We start from the raw sequence: 20,902 nt of genomic DNA, 5'->3' as shown, positions 1-20,902 counted from the left end.
TAGAGGGTTAATTCCGTATTAATTTTTTTAAAAAAATTTAACGAGACAAAAAATAAGGTCAAAGGTATAGTGGGACAAATCAGTTCTGAATATAGCCTAATTAGCCAATTTTCCCTTAAATAATTGATATGGCATTAGAATAAAATTAGTTATTCTGGTTTTGGATTTTTAATGACGTCTGATTTGAATAAATTTTAGTTAAATTAGTCTTCAAAACCAAGAATTTATTGATTTTACCGTTATCACTGAAAATGATGTATTTTCACTTGGTAGTGGTTATTGGCGTTTATTAACAATAAAAACGTTATAATTTTGTACTGCTTTGTACGATTTCAAACTGCTGAATACAAAAATTGGTTTCTTTGACGATTGCAGATGAAAATTCTATAAAATGTATATTTTTATAAAAGTATCTTTTAAAATATATATAGAGATATATTTGAAACTAAAATTAAGATATTATAATTACAAATATATGAATACATTTTATATTTTCTAATTTATTCCTTAACCAGTATCAAAATTTATATTTATAAGGATATTTTCTATAAAAAACTTGACCCACTATATGTTACTTAACCACTAGTATATGTATACATTTTCCTTAACCACTAATATATTTTCTATATTTTTCTTAACCACTAATATATATTACATATGTACATATTTTCTATATATACATATATATAAATAAAAAAAAATGTTTTCTAAAATCTAGTACTTAATCTTCATAAACGAAACAATTTCTTAGATAAATTATTATTTTCATCTCAACAATGTAATATTATAATTAATTATATTCATTTTTATATTTTATTATAAATAATGAGTTTTTTATATTTTCATAAATTAATTGTCTAAAAGTTATTAATTTATTATTTAACAATTTTTAAACTTTTTAGTCAACCGATCATAAATATTCAGAAAACACACTAATTTTTAACTGTTATATTAGTCGTACGAATCACTTAGAAAATGTTATTGGTTGTATAAATTGAAATCAACTCTTCTAGATTTATAACATATCAACTTTTGAAAAAAAAAGAAGTTATTTCAAATTGATTCACTATTGATTTGAATCTTATTTCTTAAATCTGCTTCATTATATTTATTATACTTTCAGACTAGTGTCATTTGATTTCTACATCAGAATCAAACTTAATAACAGACTATTTACAAATCTATCAGTTTTTGTTTTTTCAAACTTTTATGATATTTTGAATGATCTTTAGATTTACACTTTTCGAGTCAAATTTAGATTTGTGTTTTTGTACCCAACGTCCTATATATTACACTACAAGAAAACAGCGGTATTCTGACGGACATTCCGACGGAAAATGAAATCCTCGGAATATCCCGAGGAATTTCCGAGGAAATTCCGAGGAAACACAAAATTTGTTTTCCTCGGAATTTCCTCGGAATATACCGACGGAAGTCCGAGGAAATATCAATCCGTCAGAATATTCCGAGGAAATTCCGAGAAAAAATGTGTTCCTCGGAAAAAATCGATGAATTCCGAGGAAATATTATAGCCATTAGAGAGCCGTTGGGGGATTTTACAAAATTCCGAGGAAATTCCGACGAACTAGCCGTTGGCGTCGGAATCCGACGGAATTTCCTCGGTCTGTCGGCAGGATTTAAACTATAAATACAAGCAGTCCTCTTCCTCTTCATTCACTCCATATCTTCATCCTCCCTCTTACTCTATTTACACACGAATTTGATTCATAAAAAATATGTCTTCTTTAAATTATTTTCGTTCTTGGATCGATCGACCTCATTTGGATCCGAACACGAGATTGCTTACGGAAGAATACCAACGAGGTATAACCGAATTCATGGGGTTAGTTCACCGACAACCGGAAGCAAAAACAAGTATGTTAAGATGTCCTTGCTCTAATTGTAAAAATAGAAAGGTTATTAAAGAGTGGGATGTTTGGACTCATCTATATTTGAGTGGGTTTACACGAAGTTACAAAATTTGGTATCATCATGGGGAAACTGATTATGAACATGGTAGTACTAGCGAACCTAGTGTATACCAAGCCCCAAGATGAGAAAATTTGAGTAGATTGAGTGGTCAGTCAGTTTGAATCCTTTGAACATCCTTAAAAGCATGGATGTTGTTGGTTGATCAATGTTTGTGGCTTTTCCATGTTTCACAGCCTGCAGTTGATAGCTGTAAGAATGGTACTCAGATATTAGTTATTTGGTTTATCTAGCAAGGCAAAGCTGAATACGAATTAAAAACTACTCAAAACACAACCAAATAAAGATCGATCGATGCGTTTTTGTACAAATAAAGATCGATCGATGCGTTTAAAAAAAGGCTCCCGAGATTTTGTTCGATCCATCGATGGGATAATCTAATCGATCGATCACATTGTTACGCTTTGGTCCATCTTAGTGATCGATCGATGCGCTTTCTGACATATATCCATCGATCGATCCGTTTATACAAAAACTTACAAGATTTTCCAAGGACATTCCGAGGAACGCTTGAGATTCTCGATCGATCGATGGGATAATCTAATCGATCGATCACATTGTTAAGCTTTGGTCCATCTTAGTGATCGATCGATGCGTTTTCTGACATATATCCATCGATCGATCCGTTTATACAAAAAGTTACAAGATTTTCCGAGGACATTCCGAGGAACGCTTGAGATTCTCGATCGATCGATGGGATAATCTAATCGATCGATCACATTGTTACGCTTTGGTCCATCTTAGTGACCGATCGATGCGTTTTTGGATATATATACATCGATCGATCCGTTTATAAAAAAACGTATGAGATTTTGTTACCCCAAACCCTGTTTCCTCGGAACACCTGATATACTCTATCGATCGATGCGTTTTGGTACATATATCCATCGATCAATCCGTTTAAAAAAAAAATTGACGTATTGAAACCCCAAACACTAGTTCCTCGGAATTTCCTCGGAATATTCCGATGGAATTCCGAGGAAGAGTTTCCTCGGAATTCCCTCGGAATAATCCGAGGAAATTCCGAGGAAATAGGGTTTTTAAACCGAAAACAACGTTTTGCGGTTTGAATAACACCTATATAACCCTTATTAAGTGTCTTACGTTCATTATGAAGTCAAAAATTTGTTCCTTACCGTATAATTAACACTTTTCCGATTGTATGAACGAAATCCCACAACATAAGAGAAACACTTATACCTTTTAATGAACGGTAAAGGGAATACTTTCAATTAGTTTTGAAATTTGTTTTTTCATGGTTTATGCTCATCTATACAAAGAATCCTCAATGGTATGCATTACAATTGTATAAGAAATGAAATACGGCAAAAAACATTGATGTTTTGAAACCCCAAACACTAGTTCCTCGGTATTTCCTCAGAATATTCCGAGGAAATTCCGACGGATATTTTACTATCCGTCGGAATTTCCTCGGAATATTTTCATTTCACCGGGCAAATATTTCGCGAAAATTGAAATTAGAATTCCGACGGAATTCAGACGGATGATATCCGTCGGACCCTAGGTTTTATAACCACGAGCCCCTTCTTCTTCCCCATTTCTCTCTTCTTCCTCTGCGCGACTCCTCTCTTCTCTCCGGCGATTTCCCCCTGAAATCCGACGATATCTCCGGCCATCTCCCCCTTCTCTTACACAAATCATGTAAGGACCCTATCCCACTCTCTTAGGTTCTATTTGTTAGGTTTTTGTGTAGTTTTGATAGATTTTTGTTAGGGTGATTGGTTAGGATTGTGATTTGGTTGTATAATAGGTTTAGAATTGTGATTTGGTTGAATAATTTGTTTTCTTGAATTGATTTAGAATTTTTTTTATAATTTTTTTTATTTTTTTGTATTTATAAAATCAATTTTTGTATATAAAATCGATTTTTGTATTTTACAAAATGATTTTTGTATATAAATTCGATTTTTTGGATTTTACAAAATCTTTTTTGTATATAAATTCGATTTTTTGGATTTTACAAAACATTTTTAATATCGATAAAACTTTTTTTGTGATTAAAAACTATTATTTGGGATTTAAAAATATTTTTAATATATATATATATTATTAAAACTATTTTTTGTAATTATTAAACTATTTTTTATTTATTAAAACTATTTTTTGTTTATTAGAACTATTTTTATATATTTATTAAATATTTTTAATATCTATAAATCTTTTTTTGTGATTAAAAACTATTATTTGGGATTTAAAAAAAAATTAATTTATATATTTCTGTATTTATTAAATATATTTTTTTAATTTACAGGTCTCATGATGATCAGACCCGGCCTCGACAGCGTCGTGGTCGTGGTGGTGGTGGTACGGGGAGCCAGTCTCGGGATTCTAGCTATTTTCAGGATTCCCCTTCGCCAGCAAATGATGGAGATGATGCAGAGGATGTACCCGAACGAGGTGTTCCCGGACGTGCCAGACCCGTAGTTTTTTTTTTCCAAAAACTTCCAATGTTTTATTTTTATTTGTGAAACTTTGAATATTAATTAATATGATTTCAATTTTAATTTTAATTTTATATTTTCGAAGATTAATTAATATGATTTCAATTATAAACGGATCGATCGATGGATATATGTCCAAAAACGCATCGATCGATGAACTTCCGAGGAAATATCCCGACGAAGTTCTCCCTCGGTATATTCCGAGGAGATTTCCGACAAACTAGTGATCCTTGGAATTTCCTCGGAAATTTGTTTCCTCGGAATTCCGTCGGAAAATTCCGAGGGATTTCCGAGGAAAGAAGAAATTCCGAGGAATTATTTCCGAGGACTTGTTTCGTCGGTATGTCGTCGGAATAACGTTATTCCGACGAAATTCCGATGATTTTTTCCCTCAGTATCCTTGTTGTTTTCTTGTAGTGTTAAGACAGAAATCACAACCTTAATTCATATGTGATTTCTTTTTTCAAAATGGACTCTCACTAGAAATCAGTTATCCTTCATTAATTACTAATAATATGGATTAATAATATATCATTCCTAATATAACACCGACTTCTAAAAACCCGGATTGGTTAAAAAACTCACATTGATTCATGTGTGATATTTTTATTTGGATCATTATTTAAATTTTTTATTAAATGTATTTCCTTAATGCTAATATATAATCTTTTAACTACTTAATTCATAATATAATTTGATATCTTTTAATTTAAAATATTTAGTTTTTTTTAACAAATGTTTTGAAAAACATTATAACAATATCTTAATTATCAAAAATTGTATATAAATATTTTCACTAATTTTGTAATTAGTAATGAAATTAATGTTATTATACATTAATATATATATATATATATATACTCAGTTATCTTTTATAAACATTATATTTTACTAATTTTACTATTTTATAATTATATCTATCATTTTTAAAATAAAACATTGTATTTAACTAAATATGATAAAATTATTTTAAACTGATAAATTATATTTTATTTTCACAAACATTAAAAATTTATGCTACAAATATAATATGTTGGTAGAACGGGTTAACATTAGTAAATTAGATAATTCATGTATAAAATTAACTTATCTTAAATTTATATATATATATATATATATAGTTATTATCTTAAATTAATAAACATAAAAAAATATTGATAAATGAAATCTAGCGCTTTGAATTACGGATCAGGATCATAATAATTGAATAAAAATAATTTTAAAATATATATAATAAAAAATACCAAATATATGTGATGATTTGAAATAATCAATTAACTTACACCATAAAAACTATCAAATTGTTATATTTAAAATAATTATATATAAACATTTAAATATATAAGTAACTTAAAAAATATATTCTAATTATGTAAAATATATATAAATATGAAAATTAATATCCGCACGGTTTTGCGGATCCAAATCTAGTAATATCTTAAGATTCGATTGTACTATGTTCAGTTTCGTAATTTGGGTAAAATGGGAAATTGTATATGTTTTAAAACATCTAGATTTTGCAACAATGGTTTTTTTTCTGGAAAAAATGATGATACCTATAATTCTTTATAATAGTGCTCGTTGATTTTATTATTAATAAGAAATGATTTTTAATTCTTAGAGTAAAAGGTTAGAGTTTTGATTAATATAATTTATACAAGAAAACTAGACTCATATCCACTCAATTAATTTTCAATTCAGAATCTATTAAACATAAGAATCAATAGTTCTTCACTAAATTTTAATATAGAATATACAATCAATTATTAAAAAACAATAGATTCTAAAATCTATAGATTAACTTTAAATTTACTATAATAATGTTTAAAGATTCATCCACTAACCTCCACAAACTCCTATACACACAATAAAAACCGATGTAATTAAATTAGTCAGGTCCGACCACCTCCAACACAAAGTACTCTTAAGAGCACCAATAGTGGTGTAGTATCTCCACAAACTGTCTAATTAATTTAAAAATCATATTGTTTTTATTTGTAATTAAAATTAAAGAAAAAGGAGAAAACAATCATACATTATCTGCCACCCAGAAGATCAAGTCTCTATCCATTCTCACCACATTTATTTAAGAAGATCTACAACTCCACTCCATAAATTACTGCAAAATGGAATGGGAAATAGAGTGATGAACAATCAAAAAACCCATTACTCCATTTATGCAGTAATCACTTTTTTGTTTGTTCATCACTCTATTTCTCACTCCATTTTGCAGTAATTTATGGAGTGAGGTTGAAGATGCTCTAAAAAGGTACGATTCTTTACAAAAACAATTCTCTTTCTACCTTTTTTAATTTTAAATAATTTAATTGTTAGAGAATTGTGGAAAGATACCAACGCTGCTAGAGCATAATTATTGGGAGGTTATTAAGGTGAGGTTCTTAGTAGAATATAACAACTCGTCTCTTAACTTTTAACTAAAAAAGCTAAAACCGTCTTTTAACTTTTAACTAAAAAAGCTAAGAACCGTCTCTTAAAACTTTTATTTAAGAGCCGGTTCTTACTTTTTTTAGTTAAAAGTTAAGAGTCATGTTCTTATATTTCGCTAAGAACCCCACCTCAAAAATCCTCCAATAATCATGCGCTAAATTTCTTACTCATTAGACTAATAGAAAATTAGAAAAGAAGAGAGAGGAGAGACATATAAGAAACTTTGAGAACCTGTCTAGTTGCTTCAAATTCACTTGTGGTTTAATATTTTAATTATTTATGTTTAATTGTTGAGAACCCTAATATGGAATTTAACCGATGAGATTACTATTAGGGTATCTCAACGGAAAATTATTTCTATACATTTCTCAAAATACATATATATATATATATATATATATATTATTATGATTATTTAATTACAAGTATTTTAAAAACTGCATGGGAGAACTTTCAATGGAAGGGATTCTTTTAGAGCAAATATCAGTGGTTGGTTTCTCAAAACTGAATCTCGCATGCTATTATATTAATTTTATTGATTAATTAAATTTAAAATAAAGGGTAGATAAATTAAAAGAAGAGCCGTCGGTGCTATAGTTTCTCAAGAAGAGGGTAGAGCCGCTTCCTGCACAGACGATCAATCTGTTTATTAATTTTGTAGCAAGAGACTATTCTCTCATATTTTTGTTTCTCACGATGGCACAAATGTAATAATTTGTTTTCTGAAACTATATATACTTCTTTTGCAATCTCCATTTAGTATCAACAAACTTGTTATCTGACGCATTTAGGTATGATATCCATCTCCTGCATTGCTTCCACCATGGCCGTCCAGTCAGTTGTACACCTTGCATCTCCCTTCCCTTCTCTCGGTCTGACCCGTCCATACAAAAGGCCGTCCTTGTTCACCTCATGTTGCTCCTCTTTGTCCAATAAGGCTGGGACTGGTGCTACTGATTTCAAACCCATGTTGCCCAGTGTGGAAAGGTGGCCGGAGTATATACCGAACAAGCTCCCCGACAAGAACTATGTGCGTGTATTCGACACGACGCTCCGTGACGGGGAACAATCCCCCGGTGCAGCACTTACGCCACCGCAGAAGCTAGAGATTGCCCGGCAGCTTTCCAAACTACGAGTAGACATCATGGAAGTTGGTTTCCCTGCGTCATCAGAGGAAGAGTTCGAAACCGTCAAGACCATAGCCAAGACCGTAGGGAATGAGGTTAAGAATGTCTTCCTTTATTATAAAATATAAAGGTTTTATGTTTTAAACTATATATACAGTTAACCTTTTTTTATTTCAGGGACATTAGAAATGAATATTTACATCTTTTGTACGCAAATCCATAGTTTAACATAACTATAATTAACAAAGTAGTGTTGTTTCGCTTAGGTGGATGAAGAAACAGGTTACGTTCCAGTTATATGCGCCCTCGCACGATGCAACCATAGAGATATCGAGGCGGTTTGGGAAGCAGTGAAGTACGCCAAGAGGCCGACAATACTCATATTCATATCTACTAGTGACATTCACATGAAATATAAGTTGAAAAAGACTAAAGAAGAAGTCATCCAGATGGCAGTGAGTAGTGTTAGGTATGCTAAGAGCTTAGGCTTCAACGACATCCAATTTGGTTGCGAAGATGCCGGCAGGTCCGTATCTTAGAACCTTAATACATATGTTTGTTTGCGTCCATTGGTCTTAAGTTACAATATATTTTGATTGTTTACGTTTTACATATCTCCTAAACATTATTATTTTGATAATCAGTTTTTATATTGCTTATATATCACACCACGTTAATTTTGAGAGAGCAACAATGACATAACTAAGTACAAATGTAATTCATCTTATTATAACATGTATAGTTTGAATGACAACATTTCTAATTTTTTTTTGAAATATTCTTAAAATAAAATAATAACAAAAATTGGCTACATACCATCAATGTAAATTTGTAATAAGATAATGACAAAATTTGGCTACATACCACAATATAAATCATATACACAATTATTATTAAAATTGTTAGAAATACTATAATTTATAATATAATTATATATACTATAATTCACATGAATACGAAGTTACCAGTATGGTTTACAAAGTATATATGAGTCTGTGTATGTTGATGAGAAGAAAAACAATTATATATATCCCATCAAATTGATTGTAAATATCTCTCAACAAAATTCAAAATTTTATAAATATTTAACTAGCTAAACATTTAAAGGTTATACTTAGATATATTAATTAACATAAATATATGATTAATCGAGTATTTAAGTTATTGAATTTATTTAGATTTAAATGCTATACAATGCATTGGTAGTATGATTGACAATTAATTTGTTAAGATAAATGTAATAAATAAGTTTAGTCGATCAATAAGTAATAAATTAAAATATTATTAAACTAAATGAAAAAAAAGTTATTCATGACTTCAGTTCTTAATTTCTTTAACCGGAAACCATAATTTTTTAAACATAAGAGTGTGTCTACATTTGGCAAGAATATGATATATATAAAATGTATAATTTTTTCCATTTAAATGTGAAGTTTCTTTCAAATAATATATGGTGGGCCCGTAGTTGCCATCATGAAGTTGAGGGACATCCAAGTTTTGACAGGCTATGGGACTAACATGGATTGATTTTTTTTTTGGGGGACAAATATGGGATGTCCATATAAAAAAGTTAGCTTATCAAGAAAATAATATTTTTGTAAGCACAAAATTTCTTTCACATGTAAACAAAAACACATAACAGCTGGAACATTTCAAACAGTCAGGTTATAGAAGAGTTTTAGCTGCTTTTTGACATTGTTATGGATTCTAGGGACTAATATGGCATCTACATATTTGCTATCATGTCATATTATGATTTGTACAACTAGTTTGTGATTAAAACGAAGCAGGTCGGAGAAGGAGTTTCTATGCAAGATTTTAGGAGAAACGATTAAAGCGGGTGCAACCACTCTAAACCTCGGAGACACAGTAGGGATCAACATGCCGCAAGAAACTAGGGAACTTGTGAGCTACCTCAAAGCCAACACTCCTGGAATCGATGATGTTGTCATAAGCGTTCATTGTCACAACGACCTTGGTGTTGCTACCGCTAACGCAATCGCTGTACTAAAATCAATTCTGCTTTTGTTTCACTCATCTACGCATATTTATTCAAATACAATAGAACAATTAGTTTACATTTTCTATGTAGGGTATATGTGCTGGAGCAAGACAAGTTGACGTAACGGTCAACGGAATAGGTGAGAGAAGTGGGAATGCAGCACTTGAAGAGGTGAGTTTCACCGAGACCGCCTAGAAAAACATGTAGGAGTTCTGCAATCTTTTTAAAGAGCCTTCCCGTTACTTGGTATGTATAGGTCGTAATGTCTTTGAAACGTCGAGGGTCACACGTGATGGATGGTGTTTACACAAGAATAGACATACGCCAAATTTTGGCTACTAGCAACATGGTAACTTTTCTATACAAACACGTGGACAAACGTTCATGTTAGGCCCAACCTTTTTGACCGTTTATTATAAAAGAACCAAGGCGCCCGCAGAATGTCTCAATAAAAATAATAATATTTTAATGAATGATTTTTCAAAAAAATTGAGAGATTTATGCGAAAACTTCTCAAATGAGAATTTTAACATAAATTTTTCAAACCTAAAAAAAATTATTAAAATATTGTTATTTTTGTTGAGAAATTTTTAGTTGAGAAATTTTGGTGACCTAATAAATTAAATTAGTGAACAGGTTCAAGAATATACTGGATTGTATATTCAACCACATAAACCCATAGTTGGAGCCAACTGTATCATTCATGAGAGCGGCATTCACCAGGTTCCATATATTAAATTATCTAAATGTGACAAAAGAAAATAAATACGTGAATGATTTGTTTTTAATGATGATTTGCTCAAACATTTTTGCAGGATGGAATGTTGAAAAATTGGAGTGCATATGGAGTCCTATCACCAGAAGATGTCGAGGTTGTAAAAAACTGAAAATTTCTTCATTTTTATTGGTTCTATTTAATAAAAGCTATGTATGTACCTGATTGTTTAATTGAGTTGTAAATGTGCCACCGCACCGGGTCCAGTCCGTTGTTTCCATATTTTTTAATAGATAAGTCCGACTGTTTTTAAAATACATGTATTTTGGATTAAAAATTAAAAAACGGGTCCAACATTTTTTTATATTAAAGTATTTTTATTTTATCATATTTTTATTTAAAAAATATTTCTGGTATTTTGAAAAAAAAACAAATATTTATCCAATTTTTTTTTAAATAGTTTGTAAATTAAAAATATTTTTTTTGTCCCAGGGCTCACGAGACCATTGAGCCGCCCTGAGTGTACATATGCGTTATGATTTTGCTTAGACATTCCATCACACATGATATAAGCATGTAATATAAAATCTCACCTGTAAATAAGCATGGAACGTCTGTGGCCTAAATGACCCGGATAAGCACTCACCTGTAAATAAGTGGTTAGGAAGTAATCAAGCATTTTTTGGAGCCCTTTTGGAGACTCACATTAAGGAAATGCAACTGAACCATGTAATGTCAAGAGTTTGTAAGGATTGGAGCTATACCTCTAATCATGCTTCTGATCCCGATGGTAGAATTGTTTTGATCTGGAAATCCCCTGCAACGGTCTCTGTTCTTCACCAGTCAAGCCAGTCTCTCACTTGTGAAGTCACAGTCGCAGGTACCTTCAAGTTCATCCATACCGCGATCTATGCAGCTAATCTAGCGGCGGATCGAACTGATCTTTGGGTTGACTTAATCATAACTCAACAACTACTTCAACTCGACACTCTTCCATGGGTTGTTGGTGGGGATTTTAATCAGATCATCCATCATGCTGAGCACTCTAGCCCTTTGGTGAACCACATTGATCCACCAATGTCTGATTTTAGAAACACTCTCTCCCAACTCGGACTCTTTGACCTGCGATACCTTGGTCCTCTCTTCACATGGTCAAACAAATGCCCCTCATACCCTACTGCTAAAAAACTCGACCGCTACCTTGTTAACCAACCCTGGATTGCCTCCCACCCCTACAGCCTAGCTAGTTTCCTTGCCCCTGAAATCTCAGACCACAGTCCTGCCGTCCTTGATCTAGATGTCGCCCTCCCTAGAGCCAGGACTAAACCATTCAAGTTCTATAACTTCCTAACCAAACACCCAAACTTTTGCCAGTTCGTGGGGTCGGAATGGAATCAGCTCGGAGGAACAGGATTGGATCTTTCTCATCTTGGCTGGAAACTAAAACAGATAAAAAGTTAAAGCCCTGGCGGACCCAACCCCCGACAACTTTCAGGAGGAGAAAACTATAATGACAAAGCTCACTTTTCTGCGTTCGATAGAGGAGAGTTATTTCAGACAGAGGTCTAGGATCAGTTGGCTTAAAGAAGGATACCAAAATACTACTTTCTTTCATAGACTCACTCAAGTCAGGAACTCAAACAATTATATCAGATCCTTCCTACTGGCTAATGGTGAATCTGAATCAGACCCGATTGCTATGGGGCAGATTGCAATCTCACACTTCAAGAACATCCTAGCACCACTAAACCCTCCAATTTCTACCTCCACTCCGCTCTGGTTCCAGGAGTTGTCTGACTATCGCTTTCCTCTGGAACTACTAGGTTCACTCTCCTCCTACCCTGAGCCAGAGGAAATAACGTCTGTGTTATTTAAACTCAACTCGAACAAATCTCCTGGTCCAGATGGACTTACCCCTGGGTTCTTTAAAGCAGCTTGGCCGGTGGTTGGTCCTGATGTCCTCGCTGGTATAAGGTCTTTCTTTCGTTTTGGCCATATGCCCCCGGCTCTAAACTCTACGATCCTTTCTCTGGTCCCAAAACACTCAGGTGCGTCTGCAGTAGGTGACTTTCGGCCCATCTCATGCTGCAACACGATCTACAAGCTAATCTCAAAGCTCCTTGTCAGGCGTCTAAAACCCCTTCTGCCTACCATGATCCTGCCCAATCAAACTGCGTTTGTACAGGGCCGTTTGTTGGTAAAAAACACTCTGTTAGCTTCTGAGATCGTGCATGGCTATCACAGGGACAAGAGTCCTAGTAGAATTACCATCAAAGTTGACATCGCCAAAGCTTTTGACACGATTAACTAGAGCTTCATCTTCAACTGTCTCCAAGGAATGAGCCTTCCATCCCAATTGATCCACTGGGTCCACGCGTGTGTTACCTCCCCAAGTTTTATGATTGGTTTCAACGGGACAGTCCAAGGTTTCTTCAAAAGTAATAGAGGACTCAGGCAGGGAGATCCCTTATCTCCATACCTATTTGTCATAGCCATGAACTGTTTATCTCTACTTTTAGATAAAGCAGCGGAGGAAGGAAAATTTGGCTACCACTACGCCTGTAGAGACACAAAACTAACTCACCTGTGCTTTGCTGATGACCTTCTGATCTTCTGTGATGGTTCCCTCCAGTCGGTTAAGAATGTTCTTGAGGTTCTGGAGTCATTCAAACAGCTCTCCGGTTTCTCTGTCAGCATTTCAAAAACCTGCTTCTTCTCAAGTGGTGTCCATCAACCTGAAATCGATCAGATAGTTTCTCATTGTGGTCTAGCTAAAGGGAACCTGCCTATTCGTTATCTAGGCGTACCGCTTTGTACCAATAAACTATCTATTGCTAACTGTGAGCCACTAATCCAACAGGTAAAAAATAAGATTAATAGCTGGACTGCGAAATCTCTGTCCTTTGCAGGAAGGTTATTACTTATTAACACGGTGATTGCGGGCATTTCTAACTTCTAGTGCTCTACTTTTACTATCCCTAAGAGCTGTATAAAAATCATAAATTCACTCTGTGGAGCTTACCTCTGGAAAGGAACTGTAGAAGGGAACCATTCGGCAAAAGTATCTTGGGAAACAATCACCTTGTCAAAAGCAGAAGGAGGGCTCAGCGTTAGAAACATGGTTTGGTGGAATAAAGCTTGCTCAATAAAAATGCTTCGGCTTCTATTCTTCAGAGGAGGCTCAATTTGGGTGGCTTGGTTCATCAAAAACATCCTCTCAGGAAACCTCAGTAACCTTTGGAACCTAAAAGAAAAAAACTCTCACTCTTCAGCCACAAAGAAGATTTTAAGGGTTCGAGACTATGCCTTCAGATGGATAAAGATCATACCTCGCAATGGAAGGAACTCGCGGTTCTGGTCAGACAATTGGAGCCCCTTTGGTAACTTGAGGACGTATCTTGATCTCCCCTCCTCAACTAGCCTCGGTATCAGGGCTTCTGCCGCTCTTGAGGACCTATACCAACAAGACCGCTGGCTATTGCCTCACCCGCGATCTGAAACTCAGCTCAATCTTCACATTTTCCTCTCAACAATCTCACTCACTGACGGAACTGATGAGTATATCTGGTCTCCACTAGGCTCTCCACTCTCTACCTATTCCACAGGAATGATCTACAATGCAATCAAACATCATGAGCCGGCTGTTCCCTGGAGTAAAATTGTCTGGTCTTCTCGTGGCATCCCAAGGCACAACTTCTTAACTTGGCTACTGGTCTTGAATCGATGCCCTACTAAGGACAGGATGCTCAACTGGGGACTGCAAACGGACCCTGCTTGTATGTTGTGTAATGCCTCTGCTGAATCGAGGGACCACCTCTTCTTCCAATGCCCTTACTCGTGGAATCTTTGGACTGCCTTGGCAGAACGGGCGCACTGGTCGCCCTCGAGGAACTGGGATGTAGGTATTGATCGCTTGCTACTCACTCCACTGCCAAAGCACCATCGACTTCTGATTACGCTTGCTTGGCAAGCGGGACTCTACCTCTTGTGGTCAGAACGGAACACTAGGCTTCACCGCAAAGAATTCAGATCAGTCTCCTCTCTGGTTAAGCAGGCGGATGCGCTCATCAGAAACCGTATCTCCAGTTTTCGTGAGCAGAACCCTACCCTCTCATCCAACATGCTCCAACTATGGTTTGATCACTAAACACCCCGTCTCTTTCTTCTTCGCTATCGAAGACGCCCCTTCTCCCAAACCGCTTCATTATTAAGTTCAGTTGCATTTCAATATGGGCCAGTCCCAATTATCGTTTATTTTGGCTAAATTATGTAATGGGAAAAGCCCATGTTACGATTGCCTTCAAGGCCGTTTAATTTATAAAGTAAAGTCCTTTCTCAAAAAAAAAAAAATATAAAATCTCACACTTAATTAGTTTCAATTTGTTGATATGTGTTGTGATGAAATCTCGTCCGAGAGTTTAAACGGCGCTTAACGGTAAATAGATTAACAATGACGGCTATGAACCGGTCCCAAAGATTTCCTCTATGGGCCTATGGCATAAATGTACGAACACAAAAAAAAAAAAAAAAAAAAAAAAAAAAACGTATGAACAGTTTTATGAGTTTGCATGTAATATCAAAGTTCCATTTGGTGATATCCAAGTGTTTGTTGTAATGAATAAAAACAATATTAAGATGAAATTAAAAGGCATGATATAATTCCACCTACCTGGAGGTGCTCATATCCACGTGCTATTTTTGTTCCCTTACTACTTTAAAAAAATTAGAATAATGGGAAAATGGTTTTATAATCTTTTTCATTAATTAATTGGTTTATACATAGGCCTTGAGTGTTGGTAGTAGTTTGAGAAGAACGCACTGCGGGACGAAGAATGTGTCGCCATTCAACATATATAATCTTCTCTGCTTCCAATTTTGTTAAAATTAAATAAACTAGAGATTTTGTCCGGGCTACGCCCGGGGTTAGAAAAAAATATCAATGTATTTAATATATATAATGCACAATTACATCCCTTGTTATTAAAATATAAACCAAATATTGAATTATAAATGAGTAAAACTGAAAAATTATCATTTTTACAATCTAAAAATACATATGAAAAGATATAAGAAAATGTGAAATGAATAAAAAAAAGTTAAACCTAAGTTACGATCCCAAAAAAGGTTATGATCCTGATATGTTTGACCTTATATATGGGGTTATCATGAACACAAATTATTAATCAGAAGTAAACATGAGCAAATTCTGAAAACATGCCACATCATTTTTCTAACATAGTAGATATTCACCTATTTATATTTTTTGTTTGTAATGCTTGCATTTTTGATTTAATTGAGTTCTAAATTATGGTATTGAAAATTCTTTATGGTATTTAGAATCTATATAAGTTGATGCCACTTACAATGATGTTTTGATGACTGCTGCCCATTGTAGAACAATACTAAAAATGTGCTAGAAAATCCTCAAAGTTGTCATCAACATTTGTTTAATGCTAGACTTTAAGTGTTTATAAATTTTTAAAAAATTATGATTAATAAGTAGAAATGTATAACATAACAGATTCTATAAAATTTTTTTGGGAAAAAAACAGTTTCTATTATTTATTTTCACATTTATTTTGGTTCATATTACCAGTGATTATTAATTCGATTATCTTCTTCAGGAGTCTGCTTCATAATTTTATTCATAAGTATCTTAAATTTTTTTTTTTATCAAGTATCACTTGACTTTGTATTTTCTATACTATTTCAAAAAAAAAGTGAAAGGATTTTTGTCCAAAAAGTCAGTAATAAAACTATTGGAGAATTTTATATCTAATTTATTAATTAAATATTTTTCTAATTCACTATATACGTTTATTTATTGTTTTTAGTGTGTAAATTTAAAATAAACTAAACCAAAGTTGTAGCCCACAATGTTGTTAGCGGCTAAACGTACCAGGTCACTATAAGTTTGAACCCTAAATTTCTGTAGAATGTATTTCCGGTATATTTTCTTTAATTGGGAATATATCTATCATTCAATTGATCTGAAAGATATAAGGATGAGCTGTTAGTCGATATTTCTTGAGCAAATGGGTTTTCGGAGCAAATTTAGTTACATTGATTAACAATAAAAGACATTGTTTACATTAATTTATTTTCAAAAATAAGAACAAAAATATTGAACTTTTATTTACATAATACAAATCCAGTTCGAAAAATCTAAAGACGGTTCATAGTTATGACACCATTTAAATTATAAACCATTTATAATTTGCGACAAATTCAAATCATATTCATAAATCTTGACCCATCAACCGACCATAACCACATCTCTATGCTTTGGCAACTATGAACAAATTTTTATATAGCCTACACACTCATTCAGCCTTCAAGCAAGTATAATGATTTCTCATATATAGATATATAGATAGGCATTTTTGTTTAGCCAAACTTTAAAACATGAAAAGAGATTAATAATAGATATTATTAGCAAAAGAGATCATAGCAAAGTTTGTTAAAACTGCAAACACAAATCCAGAAAAAAAAAACCAAGCTTAGCATTAAACAAAACAATTCCAGTAAAGACAACTTCATTAGCCACATTTGACACGCTTCACACCTTCCGACTCAATCCCATCAGCACCCCTTTTCACCAACTTATCTGCATGATCCTCACTCTCACTATCACCTTCCTTACCAACGTTCACTCCTACGTTGCCTTCGGGTTCTGGGGCTTCAAGTGGGAGCACTTTTGTCACAGTTAAAGTTTGGGTCTTGGCAGTCAGGTTGTGGGTTGATACCTTCACAATGAACTTCCGGATCTGTCCGATGGTATCAATCATGGCTTGAGGCACTGGAACTATGTGATCCTCTCCCACACTATCATTGGCCTACAACACATTTAAACATTATCAGAATGCATGTATGTGTAAGAGTATGTTCTTAAATCACGTAAGCATACAGGCTTCATATATACCTCGTAATATCGCTCCACCAACTCAGCAGCTTTCTTTCCAGTCAATTCCTCACCAGCATCACCAAGGACAACAAAAACGGCTTGATCGCTATGGTCATATACAGAGAGCTTCGATAGATACCTGTAACAGAGAGACATTAATAACATTGCAGTCAAATAATTTGTATAGCTATATATAAACCACTTACTGCGGCACACCGACGATCTCACTCTTCCCACATTTCTTACACATAAGCGTTGTAGGACCTTTTGTTGCCTTAGTATGGCACACACCGCAGCCTATATAATACCATCCAGAACCGTTCACGACATCATAAATTGTTGCTGTGCACTCAAACCAAGCAACCTGATAAATGTTTGAAAATTCAATGAGAAACTTAGATTATCTTATTGGATGTATCAGATATTGAGAATATAATACCTTAGCGGATGCCTGATTCATATAAGAGAAGAGGTCTCCCAGTGTCGCTAACTCAGGCTTAGTGACCACCTCTGTGTTAACTCTGCTGGCAACATCTAGGTTCGAGTCCAACCTAGAAAGAATGTAAACCAGACGTTCAATGGCGGAGTAATATAAGTTGCATTCCAACATATGAAACTTAAACATTACCAGCTGAGGTACAACAGCGTTTCTTCGACATCACCATCCAGAAATACCCGTGAAGACGCCATAGAAGATATAGATAGGACGCCTATAACATAAAATAATATCAGATATGACCCAACCATAGTTGACATCTTAAAACAGGAATGGAAGTTAGCAATACAAACCTCCAAACCATTTCGGGTTTAAGGTGGTGACCAAGATAACGCGTGCAGTGCCACCAGATGCTTTAAACTTTTCACAGAACTCAAACGCAACCTTGTCCCAGAGGTACAGCTTCAGCACAGGATCGCTGTAACAACACAAACTCATGTGGTAAATAAAACCATATGTGAATTTGAAGGAAGATATAGAATAACTTACTCATGTGTTTGAACGTGAAGCTCAACTCGGCGAGATTTTGCTATCTCTGACTCATCAAGCAGAAGACCGTCACCGGGGACCTTCCCATTCACAAGTTTGATGTGGCCAATATAATCTGCAAGAGAAGATAATAAAACTCAATATTTTTATCTTACCAACCCGGAAACAAAGCCTAAATCTATGAGTCTATATGAAAACATAATCATACGCAAACACCACAGAACAAATAAAATCTATAATCAGATGATATCATACTATCTAAGTTTATATTAATCTAATACTAATGCAAACAGTGGAGAGTGTAATGAGGTGAGAACTTACCATAAAGATCACCTCTCAAGTCGGAGCCAGCTTCAAATTCTTTGTGTCCATGAATCCGGAACCGATCTACAGGAAAGCTGATCGAACTGTCCTCGAGTCCAGAGAGGACATAGTTACTTGAGAAGCAAATAGTGACACTTGACTCAGCTACCCGGTAGATAGTCTTGCTCTTTGATCCGAAAAACTTGTTGAGTCGGTATGTAGCACCAGTTTTCATGTGACGCAAATATGTGTCAATCCTTCCATAGGGGATGAAGCCCTGGATAACACTCTCCTGTCGATAAAAGAACATCAATTAAAAAAGCTAGCAAGGATAGATATCTTTAGTGAAATCAAAAGCAAGACTATATATTTAACCCGAAACAAACAACTCATATAATCCTCACGACGGTACTAACAACAAATAATTATATAATCTAATCAATCAATTCTGGTCATAAAATAATCTTAATATTAATTATCTAATCTCATCAAACTATATATTAACATAGCATTGCAATCAAACAATATCATAAACTAATCTCGTAAAAAGATATCGTTTTATACCTCTTCGTCGATGAGAAGCATTTCGATGCCGATAAGCACCTTCGTCTGAACATTCCAAGCCTCCCAAAAGTGGATCAACCGGAACCGCACCTCGTCTTCATGGGGCCCGAAAGTGATGTCTTTGAAGGTAATAACCTTTCCCACGTTCTCGGAGACGATAGCTTTGCCTTTATCGACGGATGAGACAGAGGCTCTGCCTCTAACACCGAGTTTGAGACCGGAGGAGGCACCAGTTTTGCCGTTTGGTTTGATCGAATTCTTCGCTTCTGCCGTTACGTCTTTTGACTTCATCGCAATGGCATCGCCGGAAGAGACATCGGTTTGAGCGACGGGTTTGACCAGACCGGAGGGGATCGGATTGACATCGCCGGAAGATACACCGGGTTGGGCGACGGGGTTGACCGAACTGGAGGGGATCACCGCTTCGCCGTTCGTTTTCACTGTGTCGGAAACACCGGATAACTTCATCGCAATGAGCGGTTGAAAGGCTAGAAATTTTTTTGATGCAAATAAAACATCGATTAAGAGATGTATATAGAATCTCAGAGGAAGAAAGCGATAAATCATCCATTAATGAGATTAAAAGTCTAGAGGAGTGGGGAGAGAATTGATTGTTTGCGATGAAAGATCCGTGAAACGTAGGAAACTAAGAAGACGAAGAGAAAGGAGATCGACGAAACGAAGAAGAGGAAGAGAAAGGGGATCGAGGATTGATTAAGCAAAATTAGGGTTAGTTCCTCGCGGAAATGGAAAGAGAACTTCACGCGAGGTGGGCTTCACGGGCTGTTTACTCCGAACGATTTAGGGCCTGTGAACGCGAAGCCCAAATGACATAAGTGAGCATCTGACGTGGCGAAAAGCTCTTCTCCTATTGGTTGATTATTACTGTCGACGTGGACACTCTAACTACTCAGGGTATTCCCCTTTTATTATTGTATGATAAGAAAATAAAATATGGAATGCGGGACAGACTTAAGCGTGGACCGCACCTTCGTATGAAAACACCCAATTTGATGTGGTTACTAGTGTTTTTTTTTTGTCAAGTGTAGTTATTAGTTAGACATATTACTGTAGGTACAAAATTTATTGTTTTTAGTTAGTAAAAATATTTATAAAAATACATCAACTAATATTTTGTCTATACACTGGGTCCGATTGGTAATTAAAACTTTTGTTGTAAAAAAAAATCTGTAGAATTTTTGTTGTGCTTTTAGATTTTATTGATGTAAAATTTTATGAAAGATTCAAAAAAATTGCTCTGGATTCTGGTTTTACAGAACACTTGTACAGCTGTAGGTTATTTTAAGAGCTGTGATTTGAAATTTTTATTAAAGCTTTATTGATCTGAATTTAGTGATGTAGAAATAAATGAGACTATGGACAGCACCTACAACCACTACCAA

General features: G+C 34.4%; 5 protein-coding genes across 7 annotated transcripts; 3 read left to right on the top strand and 2 right to left on the bottom strand.

Moving 5' to 3' along the window:
- The first annotated feature begins 7,327 nt into the window (after positions 1-7,327).
- Positions 7,328-11,060, top strand: LOC106434605 (methylthioalkylmalate synthase 1, chloroplastic-like). Of its 2 annotated transcripts, XM_048762001.1 has the most exons (7): positions 7,329-8,121; positions 8,293-8,552; positions 9,817-10,030; positions 10,119-10,199; positions 10,285-10,377; positions 10,665-10,751; positions 10,844-11,060. In XM_048762001.1, the coding sequence occupies exons 1-7, from the start codon at positions 7,693-7,695 to the stop codon at positions 10,913-10,915; spliced, it is 1,236 nt and encodes a 411-aa protein (XP_048617958.1). In that variant the 5' UTR covers positions 7,329-7,692; the 3' UTR covers positions 10,916-11,060. The 2 variants fall into 2 exon arrangements, with proteins under 2 accessions (XP_022568107.2, XP_048617958.1); XM_022712386.2 differs by lacking the exon at positions 10,665-10,751 and having other exon boundaries at positions 7,328-8,121.
- A 397-nt stretch (positions 11,061-11,457) lies between these two features.
- LOC125590645 lies at positions 11,458-12,204 on the top strand. The gene has a single exon (XM_048764295.1). It carries the CDS (start codon positions 11,458-11,460, stop codon positions 12,202-12,204), a length of 747 nt encoding a protein of 248 aa, XP_048620252.1.
- A 49-nt stretch (positions 12,205-12,253) lies between these two features.
- Positions 12,254-14,890, top strand: LOC106434601. Its single transcript, XM_022712388.2, has 3 exons — positions 12,254-12,791; positions 13,263-13,603; positions 13,703-14,890. The coding sequence occupies exons 1-3, from the start codon at positions 12,254-12,256 to the stop codon at positions 14,888-14,890; spliced, it is 2,067 nt and encodes a 688-aa protein (XP_022568109.2).
- Positions 14,891-17,140: 2,250 nt separating this feature from the next.
- LOC125590644 (replication protein A 70 kDa DNA-binding subunit E-like) lies at positions 17,141-18,581 on the bottom strand. The gene is made up of 6 exons (XM_048764293.1): positions 18,437-18,581; positions 18,276-18,357; positions 18,087-18,198; positions 17,854-18,011; positions 17,666-17,786; positions 17,141-17,579 (listed from the first exon to the last, which is right to left on the bottom strand). Exons 1-6 carry the CDS (start codon positions 18,579-18,581, stop codon positions 17,283-17,285), a joined length of 915 nt encoding a protein of 304 aa, XP_048620250.1. The 3' UTR covers positions 17,141-17,282.
- LOC125589694 lies at positions 18,183-20,418 on the bottom strand. Of its 2 annotated transcripts, XR_007325868.1 has the most exons (4): positions 19,500-20,418; positions 18,954-19,227; positions 18,437-18,747; positions 18,183-18,357 (listed from the first exon to the last, which is right to left on the bottom strand). XR_007325868.1 is itself a non-coding variant. In XM_048762000.1 (3 exons), the coding sequence occupies exons 1-3, from the start codon at positions 20,064-20,066 to the stop codon at positions 18,629-18,631; spliced, it is 960 nt and encodes a 319-aa protein (XP_048617957.1). In that variant the 5' UTR covers positions 20,067-20,418; the 3' UTR covers positions 18,281-18,628. The 2 variants fall into 2 exon arrangements, 1 of the variants encoding a protein (XP_048617957.1); XM_048762000.1 differs by having other exon boundaries at positions 18,281-18,747.
- Between the last annotated feature and the right edge of the window lie 484 nt (positions 20,419-20,902).

This window comes from Brassica napus, chromosome C7 (genome assembly GCF_020379485.1).
Source record: "Brassica napus cultivar Da-Ae chromosome C7, Da-Ae, whole genome shotgun sequence".
Lineage (NCBI taxonomy): Eukaryota > Viridiplantae > Streptophyta > Magnoliopsida > Brassicales > Brassicaceae > Brassica > Brassica napus.
The sequence above is the reverse complement of the archived record's forward strand: the minus strand, read 5'-3'. Positions and strand labels throughout refer to the sequence as shown.